This window comes from Opisthorchis viverrini (assembly GCF_000715545.1).
Source record: "Opisthorchis viverrini unplaced genomic scaffold opera_v5_68, whole genome shotgun sequence".
Lineage (NCBI taxonomy): Eukaryota > Metazoa > Platyhelminthes > Trematoda > Opisthorchiida > Opisthorchiidae > Opisthorchis > Opisthorchis viverrini.
Window position 1 is genome coordinate 1,854,972 of NW_008751724.1, and position 21,212 is coordinate 1,876,183.

General features: G+C 47.5%; 2 protein-coding genes across 2 annotated transcripts in view; one reads left to right on the plus strand and one right to left on the minus strand.

Moving 5' to 3' along the window:
• Positions 1–6,020, minus strand: part of T265_04264 (hypothetical protein) — a gene marked incomplete at both ends in the record, with an annotated part of 12,921 nt that extends 6,901 nt beyond the window's left edge. Inside the window, 5 exons of the mRNA XM_009168953.1 lie at positions 1,398–1,508; positions 1,594–1,689; positions 1,728–1,828; positions 1,876–2,083; positions 5,883–6,020. Of these exons, the coding sequence (XP_009167217.1) occupies positions 1,398–1,508; positions 1,594–1,689; positions 1,728–1,828; positions 1,876–2,083; positions 5,883–6,020 (654 nt within the window). The remainder of the gene's footprint in view (positions 1–1,397; positions 1,509–1,593; positions 1,690–1,727; positions 1,829–1,875; positions 2,084–5,882) is intronic.
• Positions 6,021–16,176: 10,156 nt separating this feature from the next.
• The window catches only part of T265_04265 (hypothetical protein), a gene marked incomplete at both ends in the record, with an annotated part of 28,287 nt that continues 23,251 nt past the window's right edge, over positions 16,177–21,212 (plus strand). Inside the window, one exon of the mRNA XM_009168954.1 lies at positions 16,177–16,226. Coding sequence (XP_009167218.1) covers positions 16,177–16,226 — 50 coding nt within the window. The remainder of the gene's footprint in view (positions 16,227–21,212) is intronic.

The window sequence follows — 21,212 nt, forward strand, 5'->3', positions numbered from 1 at the left end:
TATATATATATAATAGTCTCTTGGTAACAGTTCCCTTCATGAACCAAAGTGATGGGATAGCAAACCAATCCATTGGCTTTTGTGATCTTACGGAATGTTTCAGCGCGGATCCAGAATGGAAAAAACTGCATCGGGCATGGTGAGGACTAGCGAAGACCATTAGTCGCTACGTAGCCACCTAAATGATTCAGTCCATTTGAAGCTAACATTTCTTTACAGTGCCGCAAAGTCTAAATACGATCTGGTTTAAAAATTTCTAAGGATTTCCCTTCTCACCAACTACCACGATTGCATCTTCCCCTATGTCCTCATATTTATGTCCATGGGATAGTGTACGGGAAGCTCCAGAGAGGCCTCCTGACAAACGTCTACGTCCGACAAAGATTTCCATCTTAATTTGCTTCCCAGTTGATGGGTTAATCAAGTAGATGCTGAAGGATCACAAGGATCTCGATGTTCATACATCTGTAAAAGAGGATTTTATCGATCTGGGGATGTGCAGATGATGTTCTCACTTTGGAAGATTATGAGGAAGCAGATGTTAGATTGAGGTCATCTTAGTACCAAGTATGAACCATCGATGTCTCGGGGCTCGATATGATAATGCTCGGTATGGTTTCTAACGGCTGCCGTTTCTACCTGGGATGTCTGGCTGACAGTTTGGAAATGCAGGCACTCCGAATGTTTAGTGAATCAGTCAACTGTTTATCTCACTTTTTTCTTCCTACCACATGGATGAAGTTGGACGAATTGGCATTGCTGCAAGACTATTGGGCGTGAGCGTTTCGACGTGGACGTTGTCATTAGCGATGACGAATATGTGAAGGGTGGTATGATCTCACAACTAAGTTTAACTTATGGACTCCATCATGACCGTCATCATCACTGACAACATACCAGTAGTAAATACCAGTGCCTAAATTCCACACAACCATGAGCAAATGCCCTAGTAAAGAGTAGAAACAAATGGGAAGGATGTGGAGTTATTAAAAACAGTCATTTCCACACAACATGAGCAAATGCCCTAGTAAAGAGTAGAAACAAAGGGGAAGGATGTGGAGTTATTAAAAACAGTCATGCCCTTATGTAGAACGATCAAGAACAGGGTGTCAACATCGTAGAAAAGCAACGAGCAGTGCACCGGAGCAAGACGCTATTTGTGGGACCGGTCCAACGTGTTCTGAGAAACCCACCCAACACACGCTCAGCGTACAAGGACAGGCCAACTTTAGCCATGCAGTCCGGCCAAGAGGTAATGGGACGGTAGCCAAGTGATCTCTCGGTGTTTGGCATTTGTTTGTGCACCACGAGACCGCGTACCTAACTACCTGCGAGGGTGACTACCTGTTTCATTCTATCTTTTGGTCGATCACCTCGTGTGGTTCGCAGAAACGTACCTCAATACGATGGATGAACTGTACCAAGTTCGGGAAGGCTTCAACAGACGTCGGATCCATGTAGCGGATTACATCTAGGGCCTCGTAGAACATGAAGTCCAAATGAGTCGGCTGCAAAGTAAGGCGTATGGGTGATGTAAATACTAGATAATCAACAAAACCGGCACGAAAATAGAACCACTGACAAATAACCTACCGTTGAACCATGGAGGTAGGAATTTTTACCTAAAAACTGCGACCACATACGCAAGGTGGTTGGTAGCTGTTGCAGGTAAGGTATCTTGAGCTGTTCCTGTGAAGCGTGAGATGGACAAAGTAGAAACTACATACGAAGTTTTCTTGATAAGCAATACGCGATACACCGGCTCGTAAGTCCACCAACCCTCCTTCAATCATGGATATTTTAGCTCTTTCTTCCGGAGTATTGCCAACTAACACAAGAAACGATGATTGACTGGTGAAAGTAACAACCACATACTCATATTATGTTTGTCGGCGATGTAACGTAGAATGGCGAGTGATTGAGTCAGGGAAAAATCTCCGTCCTTGTAGTAGGGTAAATTGGGCAATTCAAGACCAAGGTTGTGCTTATCATTTTGCCATTTCTCTCTGTCGCACCGACCGTATGAATGTTCTTCGTAACTGTCACCGACGTACTCCAGCAACAAACGGATGGGCTGAGCCAACTGTTGCGAGGATAAAGAAAACATTCAATCAGTAAAAGTAGTAGACGTTGTACGGACAAAACGACAAAATAAAAAAGTGATCAAGAGTGTTAAAGCGTGTATTTCAACTCTAGGTTGAAGTGGGCAGTTAAAACCTAGATCAGTACGGTTAAGTTCAATGTTTGGTGTGTGGATCTTCAAGCTTTTTAAGACCTAAACCAAAGGAACCAACAATAGGTCGACATCTGCGACGGTTTTGCCGTCATACCATTGCAAGAAATGGCGGTTGATTGATGTCAGTAGCGTTCGTGCTATCAGTTTCTTCCCAAGTTGATTGAGCGCTTGGAGGTGTGGGCACCTCAGGAATTCTTGAGTAGGCCAACACTAAGTCATCTGCCTTACCCAGCCTTTTCCTATTCTTTTCACTCTAGGGGTTTGAATATAATTGGACGAATTTTAAGGCAGTACGGAGGTGAAGCATCAGTGTCAACACTGATGTTGCTGTCTCCGACTATGATGACTGGTCGAGCGTGATGGGTGTACGGGTAAGGGTGCGATACTCCCTAAAAGAACATATGGGGCCGTACGATGGTAGTTCTATTGTCCCACACTACAGGCAGCAATTCGTATTTCAAAAAAAAAATGCGAATTACGATAACATACACTACTAGACTATCTTCTTTTTGAGTCGCACAAACTGATGGAGCGTTGGCTAGTGGGGACCTCAATGTCTCCGAAAAAAAAACGCCAGGAAGCTGAAACCGCCGAAATCCGTTTTTGGAAAGTCTTCTATTACACAACCGTCGATGCGATCTACCCGCATATAAACACGTCCAAATATTGGTAGCTCGGAGGGATTAATTGGTTGATCAGCCAGTAGATGGCCTGTTCACTGAGCTTGGCTGTCGGCTCGTAAATGTTCGGTCACCATGCCAGGAGACGTTGTCAGTCAGTCACACAGTGGAGATGTCTCCTCGTATGGCGACGAAACGTTTGTGAGCCAACTGCCACACTCGCCGAACATATCGACTGCCCCCTGATCAGCAGCCAATACACGTCAACTCCCCACAAAGCCTAGGGTTAGTCAAGCACCAAACCTTCTTCAAGCCTAGAAGGGGAAGTCGAGAGGCGTAGGTCGGATTCGAACCACGTCAACTCCCCACAAAGCCTAGGGTTAGTCAAGCACCAAACCTTCTTGACTTTCCGCTCACCAAAAGGTCGAATGTCGTAAAGAAATCGGAATTGAGCAGTCCATGGGACAGTGACCGGGCAAGCTCCGCCCGAAAATGGGTGTGCAGCATCCTACCGAAACGTTTCTGAGGCTAGAACGTGGCTCCGAATCACCTGGACTGGTAGAAGGCGCAAACAATAGGGGACGAACCTAGGGAGTAAAAAGTAACTTGTCCACGCTCCCCAACCGATTCATCCTGTTAACGATAGTGAATGCTTCAAAGCTCACGAGCAAAATGTGGAACAAGTGCATTCTCTCCAGGGCATTTGTTGGGGCTTTCAGTTAAGAACGAGACAAAAGGACCTAAATGGTGCACTGTCAAGGTAGAGGACAGTGCGAGCTGCGAATTGCAAAGGGGCTAAAATTAACCGAAATCCAAGTCCAACTTTCAACCAATTAGACTCACTTTAACAGTTCTGAAGTTATTTAAAAGGATATTAGAGAAATATTGGCCATTTACTTAAGTGAGAGTCGGCTGTTTTAGTGAAAACTAGCCGTTTCATGGATGAAATTAGAGACAGGTGGGACGGAGGCAAGGGGGTTGAAATCTGTCACCTCGACTTCAGGGAGGCGTTTGACAAGGTGAATCAAATTGTTACTCCTGACACCTGATTCACAAAAAACATCATGGTGGAGCGCAAGTTTCTCGTTCTGTTGCAACAGCCGAACCATCCAGAAGTGAGGGCTGGGTACTTGGATCCTTCCTGCACCTTCCGGCGATGGCTACAAACTGCCCTTTGTGTTTGCACATTGAAATAAGTAACAAAGAGACTACGAGGAAACGAAATCGAACCAGTGAGGAGTCGTTCGTTAAAGAACTAATTCATCAATAGAACGCTTAATCAATAGAACAACCTTACTGGCAGGATAAAACACGACAATGGAACTGCGATTTTTCCCGGCTCGGCATAGGTGACCAGGGTCTTTCATTGACTTCAATGACATAGACGAAAGCCATACTTGATTTCACTAATCCAAAATTTCTATAGCCTTCACCGCTTCCCAGAACCCAACATAAAATACTTTCTTCTGTTCTATGTTATATTACACACGACATTTTCATGTCACAGGAGAATGGCTCAAAGAGTTATGTGGCGTGACGCTGACAAGAATCTGAGATGTATTCTGAAGTGCGCCCCCTTAAATCACCTCAACACAAACAACTTGATATCCGCAGTTCAAGACGAATTCCTCCCAAACCGTTCTTGCGTGACGAATACGCTCATATTTATGGACAGCTCAACCAAAGCTAAGGACGAGGGACTCATATCGGATGCCATATGTTTCGGCCTGTCAAAAGAGTTCGATCGAGTCCCACACATCCCACAGACACGAGTCTTACGGGATTCAATGGAAAACTCTACACTAGATTGAGGCGCTCCTATCAGACGGAACATTCTAGGTGAAGGTAGGCCCGACCTCCTCCTTTCCGGCACAAGTTTCCATTAGAGTTCCTCAAGATTCCGTTTTGGAACCACTTCTGTTCCTGATCTGCGTCCATTTTCCAGATTTTCTTGCAGGTTCATGTCTACTTTTTGCGGACGACTTCAAATCCTGGGGTTCAAATGATAGTGCCCTCCAAATGGATGTAGACGCTTCAAAGCAGTGGTCGCTGGACTGGCTTATCTCTCCGAATAACGAGAAGTGGGTCTGATGATTCGGTGCACCTTCCCCGTACCACTCGCATTGACTTCCAAGTACTCTACTGGGCCTACGTTAGACCGCTTCTTGGATACACCAACCACGCTGTCTACTTAGGACGCAAGAAAGACGTAACTATCGTTGAGCGTGGCCAACGGGTTACGAAAATGGTTGCAGGGCCTAAATCCGCTGAATATGAAACGCACCTCGTGATGCTTGACGTATTCCTCTGGAAAATTATCGCTTCCAAAGAGGCCTAAAGCTTACTTACGCCTTGTTTGGACAAGATTTGGCCAACAGGCTTTCACCGTTCACCCAGCAAACACACGGCGGGGACATGGTAAGAAGATTCCCAAGCTCCGAGCGTACACCTTCATTAGGCAAGTTTTCTCCGTTTCGGGAATTTGCTGCGTGAAAAAACTTTCCTACAACGGTTGTTTGCGCTGCATCTAGTGCCCAGTTCAAAGCAGTGTAAGGCGCACAGCCAAGCTTACTTCCCACGCTGAGAACAGTTACAGAAGTGCTACATCCTTTTCTTGCTTGTCTTTCAGGTGAACGGCATCCGCTGGTCAACAAGAACAAGGCTGACCCGGCAACCTTTGTAGACAGCATCGATCCTGTGTATCGATCAGTGAATCCGTGAAACGCGAAAATCAGATTGTGGCGGCTAACAATCGATACCCAGCCACACGCAAAAAAAGCACATCACTCTGGGCCGGTATGTGATAACCTATTGTTGAGAGATGCAAGGATTTTCGAAACTAACTGTGCACATAATTGGACGAAACTAGGCCGTCTAATCTAAGATGAGGCTTATGGAGCGGAATCCAATCACCGCAAAAGAAAACTGTACAAGTAGACTTCATTCCAACAGAAAAAATTTCGATTTCGTTGAGACAGCCACTACGTGTTACAATAGACTCTAAGCAGTGCACACGAATGACTTACACCGCGGACTTTCCAGTAGCACAATACGGGAGCCATCTCCGGTTCGCGGGGCGCGGGAATGTAGTTTCGATTCCTGGATAAGTTAACGACGCAGTTAAAGAAGACAAATAGCCAACCTCGACGTGGAAATGATTTCATTTATGGATCTCTTTATGGTATCAGGGGACAGTTCGTGACTATTCTGGCCGTGTTTTCAGCTGTCTGCTTTTGATTGAATCGAAGCAGAAACTTTGGCGGGATTTTTGAGTGAGCCGTTCGTAACAGAAACTACATGCCGCTCACGAATTCAGGGATTCACGAATTGATACACAGGATCAAGNTGTACACCTTCATTAGGCAAGTTTTCTCCGTTTCGGGAACACTTAGGGAACACTTAGGGAAGTGCGACACCCTTTTTTCGCTTGTGTCTTTCAGGTGAACGGCATCCGTTGGTCAACAAGAACATGACCGACCCGGCAACCTTTGTAGGCAGCCTCGATCCTGTTTATCAAGCGGTAAATCCGTGAAGAAAAGGATTAATGGACATCCTTCGAATCGCAATAACGTTCGGGTTTATAATGACATGTTATCTTTAGAAGGGCTTGGTAAAAATCTGGTTGCATTTATTTGGGCAATGTTTCGCTTTTGACACAAAAACTTCATTTGGCCAGGTGAGCGACTCACTAAGTTTGAGGTTTTGAGGCATAAGGGGTGCCGGTTAGTAAATACTCTTCAGATTATCAGCTAGATCAATAATAATAATTCTCAACTGGTTGTTAGAATACCGTCAGGTAGGATCATATTATTACAGTACAAAAATTGACTGACATAGTGATTGTCAACTAACAGCTCTTGTCTGCTAGTGTGGTTGCCACAATCTCGAATCGATGGGTTGTAGGCGCTTCAAATTAGTTCCCGATCGGCTCTTGTTTCTTCATCTTCCACTTCAGGGTGCTTCAGTTGATGGTTCAACTAGGGTACCACTGGTAGATTTTCCTTGGCTTTCGTGGGCCTGTGAGTGTTGCGACGACATTGACTCAGTGTGCATATACGTGCATATACCGGCGGAAACGAAGAAGCACTCCGAGTAGACTATTCACGATGTCCGGACCAGCAAGCATCTGCAAGTTCAGGGATTTCCCTCGGACTTGACATGCACAAACAAAGACATCTCTCGCCCTATTCGGCTTGTGAGGGTGAACAAACGGATGATGTGGCAAGCACCCAAATTGGTCCAGTGTATTCGGTTTCGGGATGCTGATTGACCGGTTTGGCATATACTTTGACCGGATACTCATTGATGGCTGTCATGTACAGATCTTGGAGATTTCCGTCCTTGATAAGTCTCTTACCAAGGGAGTTGAGTCCTCGGCGAGCATCGAGATAATCTGACGGTAAGCTCAGACAACCCGCCTTCCAGGGCAGAGCAACTTCATAATGTCCATCCATCAGTCTCAGGGAAACCTTCGCAACAGATAATGCCTGTCTGTCAGCCTGTGACGCGAAGCGCTTGTATGATGGTGGGTCTCTGAACCCTGTGTCGAACATGGCCTCTATCTTTGAATCCATACTGTCTTCCCCATGGCTGCCGAGCTGGTTAATCCCAGATAGCCTGTCGTTTGTCATTTACCGGCCCATTCGAGTAGTGCTGGATTAGCGTAAGGCTCAGATGGCCTACATATTTGGCTTTCTGGCACCCAACGTGCCATCCTTACGTCTACTCCGATCAAGAGATGTATTTTACTGCCTCCGGCAGTATCAAACGGGATTCCTTTTAAGTGATCCCACTTAGACTACCGTTCTCTTGCTGGTAAGCCTTGAGTAATCGACGACGGCTGACGAACCGTTCAGGCCTAGATGGATTGCGGCGTCTCGGCCGGCGGCAATGTATCCATATCAAAACTGACCTGTGTAGTCGGTACTTCACTCTGATCATTGAGAGTAACAACATTTATTTTTGCAGACAATCCCGATAACCCGAGATTTAAGGCGACATTCTCTAGCGGCATCATGCGGCCCAAACCGTCTTCAAGAGGTGCGTTGACTCTGCAAACTCCATGAGGGCCACGAAGAGTTACAGGCAGTACGCCGCGCGCCACGGTTGTTCAGTTGCACAATCAGCTGGTACAGTTGACGCTGAGGTTTGAGCAGTATTCTTCCTGGCATGTTTGCCTCACGGACTTAGCTGAAGGCTGAGTGGGCAGATGGAGCATTGGGCGATGTAGATCTTTGCAGCCATTACGTCCACAACATCACTCCGATCAGCACTGTTTCAAATTGTCTTGGCTTGAGGCAGAGTACAGCTAAGCGGACGGACGTTGCAGGGATATTTAGGGTTCAGGCGAACGAATTGCAAGCACTAGTCGAGGTAGGCCATTTTGTCGCAGTGCGCGCGCGGGCCGGACATCGTCGTACTAGTTCACCATTTCTAAGCTTATTAGCTGCGGAACTCGTCACGGGTGTGGAGAACCTTGGCGGTGGTGTCGTTACGAAGCTTCGATGGCGTTCTGACCTACTGGTGCTCGGCAAAAATAACTACCCGTAACGAGTCTGCTCTGTCTTAAACATAACCTGTCAGATCAACTAAACTGGGTTCTCGGGTCTTCCTGAGGATTTCAGAGGCCCAATCGAACCACTGAGATTAGATGGTAGTCGGAAAACGGTTAAGGATAGTCTCGGTGGTCGTTCTGGTGCTGAGCTCAGGTTACTAATTCAGCTGTGAGAGTTGTAGCCAACAGGCTGTCATCGTGTCCGCTGGCTTCAGTAGTGAACGTACATCGTTCGGCTTGATGAGTGGCCCGGTGTTGATAGACGCAATTTATTGCCCTGCTATAAGCGAGGGGTTGCCAAGTCTGCAATCCAGGGTCCTCACAGCTTCTGAGTAGTCGCGTTCCGGTTCAAGTATTGTACAGTGGTCGATGGCTGCTCGTGCTTCGCTATCGCACTCGTCGATCACGAAGGCGGGATCTGTAACGTATCAAGCAACCCCACTGGTGGAGCTTCTCAGAAACTTCAGTAATTTAGAGAGTTACCATCGAAATTTGGCACCTTTCTCTGAGGCATAGCCATACAGAGGTTGAGCACTCCTGGGGATGTGGGTATGATATAGACGTCTGTTAATTCTTTGGAGGCGTCACAGGTTATTTAGGGGGTACGCCCCTTCCTGTTCAGCTGGATACAAAAGGGGTCCAACGGAGTCTTGGAGTCCTTTGTCTTTATCGATAGCAGAACCCTAGAGGTTAGTCACCCTTGACGGACTTCGGCCACCTCTATTTCCAGTTACGCAGCTCTGTCTTTCATACCGGTGAAGGGACCTAGCTCGGGCGTCGAAGAGTAGCAATGGAGTGGAGGATGGTCGGCGAAATGTTCGTCAAACATGACAAAAATATCTGCTGAGTTAACGTTGTTGATTAACTTCATAAAATTCGGGTGGTTATGCACATTCACGGGACGGTTGCAACTATTAGTATGTGCGCAGTTCGTAGCCGGTAGACAGTAGAAGCAAACAGACGCGGTCAGCAAATGGTGTATTGAGAATTGACAGGAGCTGTTTCTACAGACAAACGGATTAGTGAGCATCATGAAGTAGGCAGACGTACAATTGATAATGACGCAAACAGCGGAAGCGGAAAATAGTCATTGAAGCAGCAGGGATTTCTAGAGGCAACAACAATTAAGCACCGAACGATGTAAAAATATACATATGGGGCGGTCTGAAGTGGGAGTTGGCCTTATAGAGAGACAGTGGCGTATGTGCTTGAGATGTGAGGGACTGTACTACGGTTGGCGGCGCGACAAGGCAGCTCGTGTCACGTGGCCGGTCAGATTGTGCGGTTTCGGCTGTTTAAAACGAATCTCGCCAAAATAATAGACTACTCCGGGTGTCAGATTGTTGTAGAGGATGGCGCGTTTGCCTACCATCCAGAAACTCTGGGTTCAATACCCGGTCGGTCCGCTTTTCCGTTGGAGTGGACGCCCGGAAATGGGCGCAACTGAGACGAACTTGCAAGCACTGATGGACTGGCATCAAAATATTGACATCAGTTACTGAAGAATAAGCACACCCTAAGTAGGAACGGAACAGGGGGAGAAGAAGCAGCAAGGAAACAAAACGGTGTCATAACAAACGGATGAGTCACTTTGCTAATGAGTGGTCAGAAAACAAGGAAAGTTGATGCTGTTCGCCGTTGCTCCACAGGAGGAATCAACATCCACCTATCATTAGATCAGGGCAGAAGACCACATGCCACTCGTGTGCCTCATGCGTATTATCCAAAATTACATTCTTCTCCCATGGGTCACTGCATGCCACCGATTTCCGTTTACTTCCGTTAGGTCGGTCCGAGTAGCCTGTCTATTCGGCAGTTTTCGTGTGTATCACGCTATTTCCGAAGCTGAATTTTCTCCAATCTTTTTGATCGCCGACCTTCTTGGACTGCATAGAGGCTCTCTCATTACGACAAATGGATCTTGCCATCGAGTGCTCAGCTTCCGCGACCCGAGTCCACTCTTGCCGTGATTCCGATGATCCTCCCACTTCACACTCGCGCATATGGTGAACGATCATGCCTTTCTACTTGCGGTTTATTGCCCATTGTTTTCCGAAAGGCGGACAATTTTTCCGAGCGCTCTTCTTTCCCTCTCCTCACTTGTCCGGTGACAGCCGTGTTGCCGGCCACAACCCAATTTCCTGATCAACCGGAAGGTGCTGATGTCGATCGTAAATCAGGATGAACCGGGACTTGACTGTGATTGGCTATATGGCTGCAAGATAAGATAGCAAAATTATGGAAATGTTAAATTTTCAGTCGCCCACATTGCCGCCAGCCACACTTTGATGGTTTAGTAATTAAGTTCGCGTAGGGAATGGCGGAAAGGTGCGCTTCCATATTAATTGCTCACAGAGCAAGACTCCTGATCGGATAGGAGCATTTCCGACACTCTAGGGTTGGCCAAGATATAACAAAACAGTTTATTGCTAAATTGTGGGTGACACCGTCATTGCTCACAAAGACTCCTGATCGGATAGGAGCATTTCCGACACTCTAGGGTTGGCCAAGATATAACAAAACAGTTTATTGCTAAATTGTGGGTGACACCGTCTGGCGTTATCATAGGTTTACAGTCAGAATAGAGCATGACTGGGGGATTTGTGGGGGTGTGGATTGCACAAAAGAGGACAATGTCATGAACAGTGGGGGACAATCCGATGATATAGTATTAATGGGTTATTTCCCAACTCGTTGTGAACGATGGGCATGGGTTCCAACTTGTTCAAAGACAGCCAGGTGGCATGAACTAAAACTGAAAGCCATTGCTGGTCATGAGTGACCTTGGGTGGTTAGGTAAATGGCCGGAGTCGCAACGAGCAAAAGTGGAGATGGAGATGAGATAATTCAAATTGGGAGCACATGACAAGTTTTGTCTCGAAAATGTGGTTCAGTCTGAAAGTAAGCAGACTCACTGGTTGCACTGTTGTAGGGAAGTCAGGTGCAAGGGAATAGGTTGGATGGGGGCAAGTTGCTAATACATAGGGCGACCCGAACTCCCTATACGGATTCGAACTTGTGCAAGAGGGAAGCCGAAATTGCGGCACAAAAGCCAGGCTAGCCAATCTGAGCGAAAATTCATTGGGTACGGAAAAGCTCATCCCAGAAACGGGGCCGGATGAGAACTGCTCGAAGTTGTGGTTACACGTTTGAGTGGGCGAGGGGTTGCGGTCAAGATTCTGGAGACAATAGTTGCGGGAGTGCCACGCCATCATTGCACTGACATGCTTCGGTTTATGGACAGCCCTGTAACGATCCTCAAGGGTCGGAGAAAGGATACACAGTTCCGTGATAGCTGGTTCTGGGTGAGACGGAGATTGACACAGGGAATCATGCAGATTTAGGCTCACAGATAATTTCCCTTTTGTTGGGGGACCGTGTGAGTGTAGACCGGACATCAGCCAGTTGGAATGTATAACAGTCCTAAGGGGCGTTTAGGCAACTGCAGTCGGAGATTGAAGCTTGCGAAGAGGGTCGACGAGAAAGAAAAATGTAGATCAACTAGCTGAAGACCTTGGGGCCGCGAAGGCGGAATCGTGGAGGCGCGCTCAAACGAGCCGACGCTACAAGTGTGGCATGACTGGCCATCGGAAGAATCAAAGTCGTCGTACCCGACCACTTGTAATTTGGCGCAGCTAAATGGGCCACGGTACAGGCCGTTATAGTGATAGACAGAAGAGGGAGCTGTGCCTGGCTGACACCAGAGCAGGGGTATCGCTGAGGTGGAAAAGGAACGAGGCGGATTGAAAACTGCGCGCGTCAGCCGTGAGACCAGTGGTTGGGTACTGACTGGTAGTTAACGGGTTGTCTACGCACTTAATGCGCCTAGGCAACAAGTCCGTGCAGCACGCATTCTTGACTAGTCCAGACATAGAGTAGACAATATTGTGAGCAGATTTTCTCAATAGTACAGAACCCGTGGTTGACCTAATGCGGGAGAAAGTGGCACAGTCAAGCTTGAAGGTTACTCGAGTACAGCGCGAGCGAACCACATGGTCAAAAGCTTTTGTTTTTTCATCTGCTGTCGGTGCAGTTTTTGGTCAAGGAATACCCAGAACTGTTCACCCGGGGATTGAACAAGAAGGCTTCTTCTCGTCTGAAAGCTTTCGACTTTAGGGCCCCCGTCCGCTGCCGCTCTATCCAGGGGAGGATGTCCATAAACAAGTTCAAGAGATGTTGAAAAATGACCTTACCGAAAATGCAACAGTGCACATATTACTGCACAGGTGATGATAACGATAGTAAAAATCTGAAGGTGTACGCACCAATAAAAGCTTTCAACTGTAATCGACAGTTTCTTACAGGAGCGATTTGTAGCATGTATAAAATAAAGGGCAATATAAAATGTGGAGCAAGTCAAAAGGGAACTTATCGTATGTGAGAGTCCATTGGTGAATGTCCGGACGGTGTGAACGTGTTTTGCCCGCAGTTTGGCTGCTACACATACAACTCCCCGGGTTAGCTAATATAGCAGGCATAAAGGAAGCAACGGTTTTGCGAGGATCTCCGGCGTTTGAATGAACTAACCGTGGACCGTGTTGTAGCTGTTCCTTCAATTGCGAAGATTTTCGATTTCCCCCAGGATTCTAGATATCTCACGGTGTTGGATCTGCCTTTTGGATACTATCTATCAAGACGCAGGACCCGGAGAAAACGGCGTCCGTCAATCAAGACGGATGCCGTTTGGTTTGGTGGGGCACCAGTCACATTTAGACGCTTGGTGCTTCGTCTAACGAATGGATTCCAGAATGTATGCCGTATTGTAGCTTGTCCGGGAGCCTGGCCGGCGGAACTAATGACAAAAAGACATGGCTTGCTCAGATTTCGGTGACACCGTTACGGTATATGTGGGTCACGGAGTGGTTAGTCCACTGCCAGAAAATCTGTCAATGATCAAGGGTCGTGCTGCTTTCGATTTAAAGCGCCCTCCACTGCAGTTTCTTGGACAAATAGCATACTACAGCCGGTTTGTCAAGGAATTCAACCCGATTGCCGCTATGCTGTGCGACTTGCTTCGGTAACATCGGAAGTTCGATTGAACCAGGTATGCGCTCGGGGCTTTTGAGCGTGTCGAAGTGTGGATGCTAGGTCAACAGCTGGCCCAAAATCTACCCAGGGTCGAGGTGATGTTTACTGTTGCATGGACGCCAGTGACCACAGTTTCGGTGCCGTTCTAAGGCAGAGAAACTGGGTCATCATGTGTTCTAGTCATGTCCTGACTAGCGGCGAGCAGAAGTATTCAGCCATTGAGAATGAACGTTTGGTGATCGTCCGGGCCCTAACTAAGTGGGGGCCATACTTATTGGGACAAAAATTTCACGTCGAGACCACCAGTGTATATCAGAATCGCCGGAGATCCTCGCGGAAAGTTCGCGCTCTGAGCATTCCAATTCCAAGAGTTAGACTCCACAATCCGGCACGTGCCGTGGAGGGAGAGCCATCTAGCTGATCGGTTATCAAGACCGGAGGCTGGTGATGAGCACCTATAATCATGATTAAGGCCAGTAGTCTGGTCGTTAAACTAGATCCCGGAGGTTGGTCCGACTCCACTGCCAGGATCCTGTATTACGGAAGGTTGCATCCGTCCTTATGAGATAGCAGGATATTGAGAACGGAGTTGGAGGCAAGGGATTGGAAATGTTGCAGACTCACTTCGATGGGCTAACTGTGAGTAAAGCAGACATAATTTCCTGGAAAGCCACCGAATCTGATATTACGCTGTCCGTGGCACTTTGTGTCTTGAGACGGAAGATGAAAGCCAAATGCCACAACATAGCGCACAAATGGTGCGCTAAGACGTACCACTTACCTTGGCAGAGTGTCTAATAGCCGAGGATGACAAGTGAGGTGATTGGTCATGTGGTGTCCGGTAAGTGGTGCCAGCTCACGTAAGGGAATACGACATGGGCACTCATCCCGTGTAACCAACTGCTGTCACAGAAATTGGCGAGTCATAGCCCAGTGACTTCATACGCTCCTTTCCGGTGACAACCAGCGGAACTCAATATATCGTTATAATGACAGAACACCAGTCGTGGTGGGTATAAGCGACAGCCGTGCCAAATAAACGGATGAAGGCGATCAGACGACGACCGGATAAAAAAATCTGGTAGCTGGAGTTATTTATTAATGCACAAACCGCACTTATGACTGCTTGGATGGTTTTCTACTTTGCAGATCTGGTAGCATGCACGAGGGATGAAAACCTCGTGTGGTGGATGGGTACGCCTTGCAGGAGGGTTGCCCTGTTACGTTGCACCATGGTGCGTTCATATACTAGCCACTCCCCCAGTAGCACGGGTGTATCGCCCATCGCCGGTGGTTCTGAGCCTGGCCTTCAATTCAGGAAAACCAAAAAAGAGCAGCGTTGCTGTTTGTCTGTAGCTGGATCGGTCTCGTTCCGGCCGTCACTTGTCCCACTGCACCAAGAAATACAAGCGGACGACAGCTGTCTTCCTGTTTGTTCCAAAAAAATAATAAGAAAGAATATTTAAAAACATTCACGCATGGGGTAACCTGAGAGTACCTGTAAGGCTCACGGCTAGCGTCGACGTGCAAGACGTTACCACCGTCGTCTTTGTGGGGTCAAACCACCCCTAGTCCAATTCATCATCCAAACATAGCACACTTGTTCTTCCCTGTTGTCAGCCGGAGCAACCATATGCACAAAATGCTAATAACTTATGATCTCCTGATTACAAGCAGTCACTGCTAGCACTTAGTGGCAGTTTTTTCTGCCATGCATCATTTGTTTTCTGGAGTTGACAGCATTGACTCGGCGACTGATGACCCGAAATCTTAGTTTCCTGTTTGGCTGATGTAGTAGTACTTAGTTAAGTTACGATTCCTATCAATTATCTGGGAAGCTGTTGCTTGTCNCCAGAAAACGAATGATGCATGGCAGAAAAAACTGCCACTAAGTGCTAGCAGTGACTGCTTGTAATCAGGAGATCATAAGTTATTAGCATTTTGTGCATATGGTTGCTCCGGCTGACAACAGGGAAGAACAAGTGTGCTATGTTTGGATGATGAATTGGACTAGGGGTGGTTTGACCCCACAAAGACGACGGTGGTAACGTCTTGCACGTCGACGCTAGCCGTGAGCCTCACAGGTGCTCTCAGGTTACCCCATGCGTGAATGTTTTTTAATATTCTTTCTTGTTATTTTTTTAATACAAACAGGATGACAGCTGTCGTCCGCTTGTATTTCTTGGTGCAGTGGGACAAGTGACGGCCGGAACAAGGCCAATCCAGCTACAGACAAACAGCAACGCTGCTCTTTTTTGGTTTTCCTGAATTAAAGGCCAGGCTGAACCACCGGCGATGGGAGATGCACCCGTGCTACTGGAGGGGTGGCGAGNCCATGGTGCAACGTAACAGGGCAACCCTCCTGCAAGGCGTACCCATCCACCACACGAGGTTTTCATCCCTCGTGCATGCTACCAGATCTGCAAAGTAGAAAACCATCCAAGCAGTCATAAGTGCGGTTTGTGCATTAATAAATAACTCCAGCTACCAGATTTTTTTATCCGGTCGTCGTCTGATCGCCTTCATCCGTTTATTTGGCACGGCTGTCGCTTATACCCACCACGACTGGTGTTCTGTCATTATAACGATATATTGAGTTCCGCTGGTTGTCACCGGAAAGGAGCGTATGAAGTCAATGGGCTATGACTCGCCAATTTCTGTGACAGCAGTTGGTTACACGGGATGAGTGCCCATGTCGTATTCCCTTACGTGAGCTGGCACCACTTACCGGACACCACATGACCAATCACCTCACTTGTCATCCTCGGCTATTAGACACTCTGCCAAGGTAAGTGGTACGTCTTAGCGCACCATTTGTGCGCTATGTTGTGGCATTTGGCTTTTATCTTCCGTCTCAAGACACAAGGTGCCACGGACAGCGTAATATCAGATTCGGTGGCTTTCCAGGAAATTATGTCTGCTTTACTCACAGTTAGCCCATCGAAGTGAGTCTGCAACATTTCCAATCCCTTGCCTCCAACTCCGTTCTCAATATCCTGCTATCTCATAAGGACGGATGCAACCTTCCGTAATACAGGATCCTGGCAGTGGAGTCGGACCAACCTCCGGGATCTAGTTTAACGACCAGACTACTGGCCTTAATCATGATTATAGGTGCTCATCACCAGCCTCCGGTCTTGATAACCGATCAGCTAGATGGCTCTCCCTCCACGGCACGTGCCGGATTGTGGAGTCTAACTCTTGGAATTGGAATGCTCAGAGCGCGAACTTTCCGCGAGGATCTCCGGCGATTCTGATATACACTGGTGGTCTCGACGTGAAATTTTTGTCCCAATAAGTATGGCCCCCACTTAGTTAGGGCCCGGACGATCGCCAAAAGTTCTTTCTCAATGGCTGAATACTTCTGCTCGCCGCTAGTCAGGACATGACTAGAATACATGATGACCCAGTTTCTCTGCCTTAGGACGGCACCGAAACTGTGGTCACTGGCGTCCATGCAACAGTAAACATCACCTCAACCCTGGGTAGATTTTGGGCCAGCTGTTGACCTAGCATCCACACTTCGACACGCTCAAAAGCCCCGAGCGCATACCTGGTTCAATCGAACTTCCGATGTTCCCGGAGCAAGTCGTACAGCGTAGCGGCAATCGGGTTGAATTCCTTGACAAACCGGCTGTAGTATGCTATTTGTCCAAGAAACTACAGTGGGGGGCGCTTTAAATCGAAAGTAGCACAACCCTTGATCATTGACAGATTTTCTGGCAGTGGACTAACCACTCCGTGACCCACATATACCATAACGGTGTCACCGAAATCTGAGCAAGCTATGTCTTTTTGTCATTAGTTCCGCCGGCCAGGCTCCCGGACAAGCTACAATACGGCATACATTCTGGAATCCATTCGTTAGACGAAGCACCAAGCGTCTAAATGTGACTGGTGCCCCACCAAACCAAACGGCATCCGTCTTGATTGACGGACGCCGTTTTCTCCGGGTCCTGCGTCTTAATAGATAGCATCCAAAACGCAGATCCAACACCGTGAGATATCTAGAATCCTGGGGGAAATCGAAAATCTTCGCAATTGAAGGAACAGCTACAACACGGTTCACGGTTAGTTCATTCAAACGCCGGAGATCCTCGCGAAACCGTTGCTTCCTTTACGCCTGCTCTACAAGCTAACCCGGGGAGTTGTATGTGTAGCAGCCAAACTGCGGGCAAAACACGTTCACACCGTCCGGACATTCACCAATGGACTCTCACATACGATAAGTTCCCTTTTGACTTGCTCCACATTTTATATTTGACCTTTATTTATACATGCTACAAATCGCTCTTGTAAAAAACTGTCGATTACAGTTGAAAACTTTTATTGGTGCGTACACCTTCAGATTTGTACAATCGTTATCATCACCTGTGCACTAATATGTGCACTGTTGCACCTTCGGTAAGGTCATTTTTCAACATCTCTTGAACTTGTTTATGGACATCCTCCCCTGGATAGAGCGGCAGCGGACGGGGGCCCTAAAGTCGAAAGCCTTTCAGACGGAAGAAGCCTTCTTGTTCAATCCCCGGGTGAACAGTTCTGGGTATTCCTTGACCAAAAACTGCACCGACAGCAGATGAAAAAACAAAGGCTTTTGACCATGTGGTTCGCTCGCGCTGTACTCGAGTAACCTTCAAGCTTGACTGTGCCACTTTCTCCCGCATTAGGTCAACCACGGGTTCTGTACTATTGAGAAAATCTGCTCACAATATTGTCTGCTCTATGTCTGGACTAGTCAAGAATGCGTGCTGCACGGACTTGTTGCCTAGGCACATTAAGTGCGTAGACAACCCGTTAACTACCAGTCAGTACCCAACCACTGGTCTCACGGCTGACGCGCGCAGTTTTCAATCCGCCTCGTTCCTTTTCCACCTCAGCGATACCCCTGCTCTGGTGTCAGCCAGGCACAGCTCCCTCTTCTGTCTATCACTATAACGGCCTGTACCGTGGCCCATTTAGCTGCGCCAAATTACAAGTGGTGGGGTACGACGACTTTGGTTCTTCCGATGGCCAGTCATGCCACACTTGTAGCGTCGGCTCGTTTGAGCGCGCCTCCACGATTCCGCCTTCGCGGCCCCAAGGTCTTCAGCTAGTTGATCTACATTTTTCTTTCTCGTCGACCCTCTTCGCAAGCTTCAATCTCCGACTGCAGTTGCCTAAACGCCCCTTAGGACTGTTATACATTCCAACTGGCTGATGTCCGGTCTACACTCACACGGTCCCCCAACAAAAAGGGAATTATCTGTGAGCCTACATCTGCATGATTCCCTGTGTCAATCCCCGTCTCACCCAGAACCAGCTACCACGGAACTGTGCATCCTTTCTCCGACCCTTGAGGACCGTTACAGGGCTGTCCATAAACCGAAGCATGTCAGTGCAATGATGGCGTGGCACTGTCATACCCAGTGAGATGGCACTCCCGCAACTATTGTCTCCAGAATCTCGACCGCAACCCCTCGCCCACTCAAACGTGTAACCACAACTTCGAGCAGTTCTCATCCGGCCCCGTTTCTGGGATGAGCTTTTCCGTACCCAACGAATTTTCGCTCAGATTGGCTAGCCTGGCTTTTGTGCCGCAATTTCGGCTTCCCTCTTGCACAAGTTCGAATCCGTATAGGGAGTTCGGGTCGCCCTATGTATTAGCAACTTGCCCCCATCCAACCTATTCCCTTGCACCTGACATCCCTACAACAGTGCAACCAGTGAGTCTGCTTACTTTCAGACTGAACCACATTTTCGAGACAAAACTTGTCATGTGCTCCCAATTTGAATTATCTCATCTCCATCTCCACTTTTGCTCGTTGCGACTCCGGCCATTTACCTAACCACCCAAGGTCACTCATGACCAGCAATGGCTTTCAGTTTTGGTTCATGCCAGCCGGCTGTGTCATAGAACTGGTCGGACCTCATGCCCATTGTTCCCAACAAGTTGAGAAAGAAACCTATTATTGTTATTTCGTCGGATATTCAACACGGTTTATGACAGTGTCCTCTTTTTGTGCAATCCGCACCCACACAAACCCCTCAGTCCTGCTTCATTCTGATCGTAAAACTATGATCATGCCAGACGGTATGCCACCCACAAGTTGGGAATAAGCATTATTATTATTGCATTATTGAAAGTTGAGCTCCATGGGAAAACGTGTTGTGACCAGGTTCACGGAACCAAACCACCTGTGAACCATCTTTTTTCACTGCAGCGTGGCCTTGGGCGCCTCGGCCTGTTCCCGTCCCGAGATACACCGGCTGATACACTCTAATCTGGCCAGATGCCCCACAACTGTGTAAGGAGCGGTTACTGCACACCTTTGGTGCACTGGTCAGACCGCAACTGCTGGCTCAATACTCTGCTCAGTTCCGGCAATACCCAACCCAACGACTGCTGCGGGACAGCAATAAACATTGTGGAGTTTAACTGCTGATCACGCCCGTTCACATCTTAACATTTTGGTGGAGAGGTCCTTTTGGTTTACCAGCAATATATCCAGCGAATGAAGTTGCACCTGTTAAACTGCTCGCTGCCGACGTTTTTCTTCTCCAATCGTACGTGCTCTCTGTCGAAAATGCCAGAAGTTTGAATACCTTAGTACAGCATTAGTATAACCCAGAGGCTAACTCGACGTCTGAGATAATTTATCGCTCCAAAGAGAACCAATTCCGAACTGATCGTTCCTGTCGGGATAATGCCAGATAGTCCGACTCTGGCTTCGTACACTTAACTCAGCTTGATGGGCACTGCAGCCCCATCCCCCAAAAACACATGATATGGGCCGCCCGATGGCACGGTCCAAACTATTTTTCGGTCGTGTGTAAAGGTTATCTCATTTCGACATTAGGTAAACTTCAAAAGCCCGGTTATGAAGGAGTCAGACAAAGTAATACTGTCAGATTACTACTGTTTGGACTAAAGTTACGCACAACTGACCAATGCGATCCCTCATTTTCATACGCAAGCTATAGTCCCCCTAAATTGCAAACATTCAGGTGCGCCTGCTCAGCCGAATCTGGTGCTAGTATTAGCAATATTGATTATTCCCAGCTGATGGATGGCATAGCGTCGCGCGCAACCATAATGGTACAGTGAGAATGGGAGCTGTGCAAAGAATTTGGTAGCACCCAGAGTGGCGCGGAAACAAGTGAGAGTGGGTCATGTAGGAGTTGAATGCGGGTGGCACGATTAGAGGTTTCGAAGGCTTAAAATAGTTATTTTGTTCTTCCCATTAGTTAAGAACCGTTCTGTCTGTAAAAGCCAGTCTCACTGGAGCTAGCTTTATGCAATTTCTTCTGCCGAGCTAATAGTCTAGTTACTTGAGTGTGAAAAACTCAAGGAAGCCGACGAACGGCAACGGATAAAGACAGGCCATATTGCAGATGAACCAATGCAAGGGCGCTGCGGCTTATTCGGCTATCTAGTGTGTCTAAAACGCTTTCCAGTTTTATCGCAGTTAATGTGACGCCATGAATTGGCTAGATAAAACAGAATAAGGGTAGAAATTTTGCTTAGCACCCCTGCAATCAGGCGATGACTAATCCCGTCAATATCGTGATACTGCGGCTCAGGAATCATGGATGGAAGTGTATAAGTGTGCGGGGTGTTAGTATGATAAGGGACTGCAAAAAAGTATGAAATGGTTCACACCATGAAATTTTTGATTAGTTTATGTGAAATTTTCTACGCCATTTAGACAGTAAAATAATTTTGATGGAAAATGAATCTCAGAGATTGGACCACAAGTCCCCAAAGCACTGACATAGGCCTCAGTTGACGAGT